Source organism: Anolis carolinensis, chromosome 4, assembly GCF_035594765.1.
Source record: "Anolis carolinensis isolate JA03-04 chromosome 4, rAnoCar3.1.pri, whole genome shotgun sequence".
In the NCBI taxonomy this organism is placed as follows: Eukaryota; Metazoa; Chordata; class Lepidosauria; order Squamata; family Dactyloidae; genus Anolis; species Anolis carolinensis.
The window spans coordinates 201,541,869-201,547,767 of NC_085844.1; the positions used below are offsets into that span (position 1 = coordinate 201,541,869).

Below are 5,899 nucleotides of genomic sequence, written 5' to 3' on the forward strand. Positions count from 1 at the left end.
TTCTAAAGATGCAAATCTGGTTCAAATAACTTTTCACAGGGTGGTAATAAAAAAAAACTTTTTGCATCATTGTAGCTGTTTTTAATATATTCTAGGTGATGAATTAGTTAAGCATAATAAAATGTCATACCACACAGAGGTCTTTTGCAAATTTGATATTTTTATCAATTTGTTTTTTTTTAGAACTCCAAAATCATATAAAGTTAGCTTCAATGTTATTTTAAAATGTTCACAATATTCAGTTTTACAGCCCTGTGTTTGATATACAATTACTAGTTTCCATTAAAAAAGGAAATAATTGCGGGGGAGGGATGATGCTTAGAGCATTTAAAAGCCAAGAAATGATGAATGGTATAATATTTTCAACTATTTTGAAATGGCTTTCAATATATATTGAATTTATAAACATTTATTTTAATCTAGGAAAAATGAAAATGGGAGAACCTATTTAATTTTATTCATATATTTATTTTGTGTCCCACCTACAGTATGTTGTTATAATGAACTGAAAGTGGTTCCACTAGTGAAAATATTAATAAGCAAAGAAAAAAATGCAATTAAGTTAAATGTGGGTAGATAGGGAAATTTTTTCTTTGTTGGTGTGTAACATAATATGAATTCCAAAAGTAACATGGAAGCTAGCAAATATTGCCAACGGAAATCGTATCCTTTCCCCTTAAAACTTGATTTTTCAGGATTGCACAGTGCTGCATTCTTAAATTCTCAAACCATTTCTTGTTACAGGAACAGTTTGGACTACCAAATAAAGATGGCTTTTGGTGCTTTCTCCTGCCTTGTTCTCGTTGCATTTCTCTTTGCCAAGACTGTGGTGGCAGAAGGTAGAAGGCTCAGCCTTGGCCAATGTGAACTCAACAGTGTATCTTTCAGAGAATTAAGGGACAACTTTGATGCAATTAAAGAAAACGTAGTAAGTGGAATTCACATGGGATTCTTGTCCATTGTGCTGAAGCATTTAATAGTATTATAGGATCATGTTGGTGACATACGTCAATGTAACCTGAAGTTCTATTGACATGCATATTTTGATTATTGTTCGGTGGAAAGGTAGCTCCTTGTGTAGCATCCTCTTCTCTAGCAAAATGTAGCTTTATATTGCGGGGGTATATCCTCATTTAGTGGCAGAGGGGGCAGTGAGGTGTAGCATTCAGGTTTGAGGATAAAGGCAATGGGTTTTTTTGGCTGTTCAACTGTATCTGGAGACTATTATTGATTCTTGCCCCTCTCATTAGTTGTCCATAAAGTGGGAGTTGCCCATGTGTAATGTACTCTGTAGCACATCCAACATATTAATATTGGCAAGGATTTATTCTCTACAAGCTGTTGGTTCTTGTTCTTTATATTCACAGTAGAACAATTCTCCTAATGAATGATATCATTATGAAAGCAGCATTTTTATTTAAAGCACAATGTGTATTGAAATTAGATTACAGTATTCAGAATTCTATATCTGAAAACTAAAATAATAAAAACTGAAGTACAATTGAATCAAAATCCCACCATTTAGATTGGGGCGAAGGGGTGGATATTCCCTTGAAGAAAAGTGATTAGCTGACACATACTGTAGTAGGTGACACCAAGCCCTGAGCTTGCAAAATATGGCCACTAGTTGGGAAGGGAGTGTAGGAGGTTTCGTCTTTAAAAACCTGGATAAATCCAAAAGTGAGTGGGAACAATGTGTAATTGAAGGCTTTCATGACCAGAATCACTGAGAGGGAACACTTCTCCCCTTCATTATCCATTATCTCCCTATCATTCTCTTTCATACATATAAGCACATACCAAACATATATGCATGGGCACACACAATGCTAATAATAATAATAATAATAATAATAATAATAATAATAATAATAATAATAATAATAATAAATAAACACTTTATTTCCTTCCCTAATATGTCATATCCTGCTCTTCACCTTGATTCAGAATAGCCTGTATGAGAAATAACGTCACTTTAAATCCCACACATCTGTAGTTAAAATTATCCTAGCTATATTTTCAGGGCTATCTATTGCAGTACACACACCTTCTCTTGAGCAACTATCTATAAGTCAAAACTTGACACAAGACTATTTTGGTCACATTCCAGGAAACAGTAGCTGTGCCCCAGGCTGATGTCTCACTCCCATTTCTTTCTTTAGGTAGAATATACTTTTTACCATCTTGATGAAGCAATGTTCTTAGATATCTCCAGGTTGTTAAGGAGCATGTCCATGTCAATCTCCTTACATGCCCTCTTGGATTTTAAGAGTTAAGAAGATACCCCAGGATTAAAATTCTGTCTCACTCCCATTAGGCTAAATGGTGGATGTCATCCACCCTAGAAAGGTGCCATTTCCAGAAGTCAATATGTGTATGCCAATATTAGCTTCATAACTTTAATATACAAGTCCATCAGTAGCAAACCAGATTAGAAAATAAGGACTTTTATTTATATTTGGTTTCTTTTACAATTTGCATGCCTTTCTTGATACATTTGTGTCTCAGTTTATCAACAAAATACTTTTTATTGATCATTTCAAGTTTTCTTTATGTAATTAATTTTTATTCCACCTTTCTTCAAACATGGGATCCAAGGTGGCATGCAACCCTTCAAAAACATGACACAGTTTAAAAGCTACCTTTCACCACTATCAGCCCTATTAAAAGATTGGTCCACCACATAATTTTAGTACTTTTTTTGATGCATTTAAGTAATTAATATAAATGAAAAAGCCAAAGAGAGAACAATAGTATGCATTTCAAGATTGGTGGACCAGAACTAAATGTGATTATGGTAGTTCTGGAGTAGAAGAAGGCAAGAAGAACATGTTTTTTTCAAAGTTCCTGACTACAAGGCATAAGTAGCTAGACTATGTCCTGTGTTCAATCATCTTCTTGCAAAGGAAATATATCTATCATAATTCTTTTAAAAGTACTTCCTGTTTATATGGTGTGTCCTCTATTTGTCATTGTAGCAAACCCAAGATATCAGGACAGATGTGATTTTACTGAAGGAAAGTGTCCTACGGGAAGTTCCAGTAAGTACATCTTTACAAAATCAAAGTGTGTGAAGATCAAGTATGAAAATCAATTCCATTTGTGTCTAAGAGGACAGAAACTATAATGTAATCTGGTGTCAGGACTGAAATATTGAGGTCTCATTCATAGCCATTACATGTTGACTGTAGCGTTGATAGATTATTTGAATATGGAAGTGAACAGGATAGATTCCATCACTGAACTTGCATCTCTCTCAGTGTCCACTGAAGTCTAATACTTCTCAATAGAGATAGTTCATGTTAGCTAAAAAGTGAGAGTAATGAAAATGATATAATACACATAAACACTTACCATCCATTGGACCATTCAAGCCTAATGGTTTGTCTTCTTGCTTTAGATGTCAGAGAGTTGCTGCTTACTCCGCCACCTGCTGCGGTTTTACGTTGAAAGCATTTTCAAGCACTATGAACCAACAAGTAACCTGCTAAGAAGGAAAACTAGCACTTTAGCCAACGCCTTCCTCAGCATCAAGGCAAAACTCAGAGAATGTGTAAGTATGGTTTAATTCATTGATTAATTTATTGTAGCTTATATACCCTGCTCTACAGCTGGAAAGTATGCCAAAGTGGAATCTTGAAATAAACATTATCACTCTGTGAATTTAGTAAAGATGACTTGGTATCCAGGATTATTGCTTGATAATTAAATTTTACTTGACAAAAAGGAAGCCAGAAGTGGGAGAAATGGTTTGCTTGTTTGGTGCTGTTCTACATTATGATTGTAATCATTTCTTTTGTCTGCTCTTTCCCATTCAGCATAATCAGAACAAATGTTCTTGTGGAGAAGAGACTAACAGAAGATTTAAACTTGTACTGGATGAATATCAAAAGGTAACTTGGCTTGCTTGTTTTCTCTTTCTGCTGTTGCAGATTCTGCTACTGTTTGATATACTACCTAAATATGTTCAATTCTGGGCACATATAACTTGATTTGAATCAATTGGGAAAATATAGAATACACTAGCTTTTTAATAGTAGCAGTAAAAAAGTGGCATTTCTAATTTAAACTATACTGCCAAAATGAAGAATGTTCAGGATAATCTATACCAGTTTTCAGTGCAGAAGGACACTGAACTCTTTGATTTTTGACACTAAATTATCATGTGGATCTATAAGCACCAATATGTTTATAGATAATTAATAAAATATTTGTGGTATTTCAAATAGTCATGCTATGAACAATGCTAAAAGAAATTTAATGGGAAACCAACCAATACTTTTGGCAAATAATAATCAAATGGGACCGTGGCATTGCAGTGGGATTTGAGACCTTTCATCACATCCCTGCTGCAATGCATTCTGGTATGGGCTGAGTATCCCTTATCTGAAATGCTTTGAATTTGGGATTTTTCAGACTTTTAATATTTGCATATACATACATAAGGAGGTATCCTGATATTGGGACTCAAGTCTTAGCCTGAAGGTAGTTTATACAATACATGTGCATGAAACAAATAATCATTGGAAGGCAAAGCTCTCACTATTTCAGCCACTCATGTAGACCATTTTGGATTTTGGAGCATTTTAAATTGCAGGATTCCTGATAGGCAATACTTAGCCTGTATTAATATCACAGGACACATGAGGAAGGACAACGGTAGAGATGAAAGTTGCTCTCCTCCCTCTTCTCCCCATGGTACTTACTTTCATGGGAGCAATAGCAGTGCTTAGAATCATAAAGTCAGAAGAAACTATAACAGCCATCTAGGACAACCCTGTGTGTTGCAGAAAGACACAACTAAGCACTCATGAAGAATATCTCCCACCTCTGTTTAAAAATCTCCAGAGAAGGTCCACCACCATCTGAAGCAATCTATTTCATTCCTGAGCAAGGAAGGATGAGAAAGAAGTCCTTCCTATTGTTTAGGTGGAATCTCTTATCTTATAATTTGAATTTATTTGATGATTGAAGAAGATGCATATATGCATAATAACCTTCTTGTTGCTTATATGTTCTTCACTAATAGACTAATGACCTCAAATTACTTTCACTCTTGCAGCTTGACAAGACTACAGCAGCAATCAAAGCTCTGGGAGAGATGGATGTTCTCTTCGCCTGGATGGAAGGCTTCTAGAATTGACCACACTTTTATTTTTCTTAAAAATTGTTGGGAGATTTTTTAAAATGCAAATATGGTTTTTTATTTTAATAATTCAAAACAACATTAATTTTTAAAGTGTATTTATTTTTGCAAATATGCTTTGAAACTTTTTGTAATAAGGTTTTTCCATCTGTTGGACTGATGTAGCTTTGAAGCTATTAGACCAGTAACACTTTGGCAATATTTCCATTGCGTGTGCCTAGATCTTAATGTGCAAGATGATGACTACTCATTATTTGGTTGTGAAATATAATTTGCTTTATAATACGTTAATGTTATTTATTATAAATATATTTTGTTATGCTATTTAAATTTTATTTATGTCAAAGTACCAATGTTGTTATTTATTTATTGGCAAGGTCTGACCCTGCAATCTTGTAACTTGACTAAAATATTGTAATTTAAGGATGAACTGTAATGAGTTTTTTACTTGAATTCTCAAACCTAAATGTATTATATTTTTGTTTTAATTGTAATAAATTTTATATCATCTAAATAAAGATACAGTATTTTTTAAAAATGTAGATGCCTTGATAAATTATTAGTGGGAATTGTCTCAGCATGTGGCTAAATGTGTTTTTATTTTGCTTTACTGATTACAAAAAAGCAAAACAAAAAAATTGATTCAACAAAATATATCCATAGTTTAAATACAATCTTTGATGTGGTACAATCTTCAGGAATTCTTGCAAATCATTCTAGAAAAATTAAAGTCACACAAAGGGCACTGTGGTC

General features: G+C 33.7%; 1 protein-coding gene across 1 annotated transcript; it reads left to right on the top strand.

Annotated features, from left to right (window-relative positions):
* Window positions 1–631: 631 nt before the first annotated feature.
* On the top strand, window positions 632–5,137 carry LOC134298711 (interleukin-20-like). Its single transcript, XM_062979777.1, has 6 exons — window positions 632–663; window positions 745–928; window positions 2,979–3,041; window positions 3,401–3,553; window positions 3,819–3,893; window positions 5,063–5,137. The coding sequence occupies exons 1-6, from the start codon at window positions 632–634 to the stop codon at window positions 5,135–5,137; spliced, it is 582 nt and encodes a 193-aa protein (XP_062835847.1).
* The last annotated feature ends 762 nt before the right edge of the window (window positions 5,138–5,899 follow it).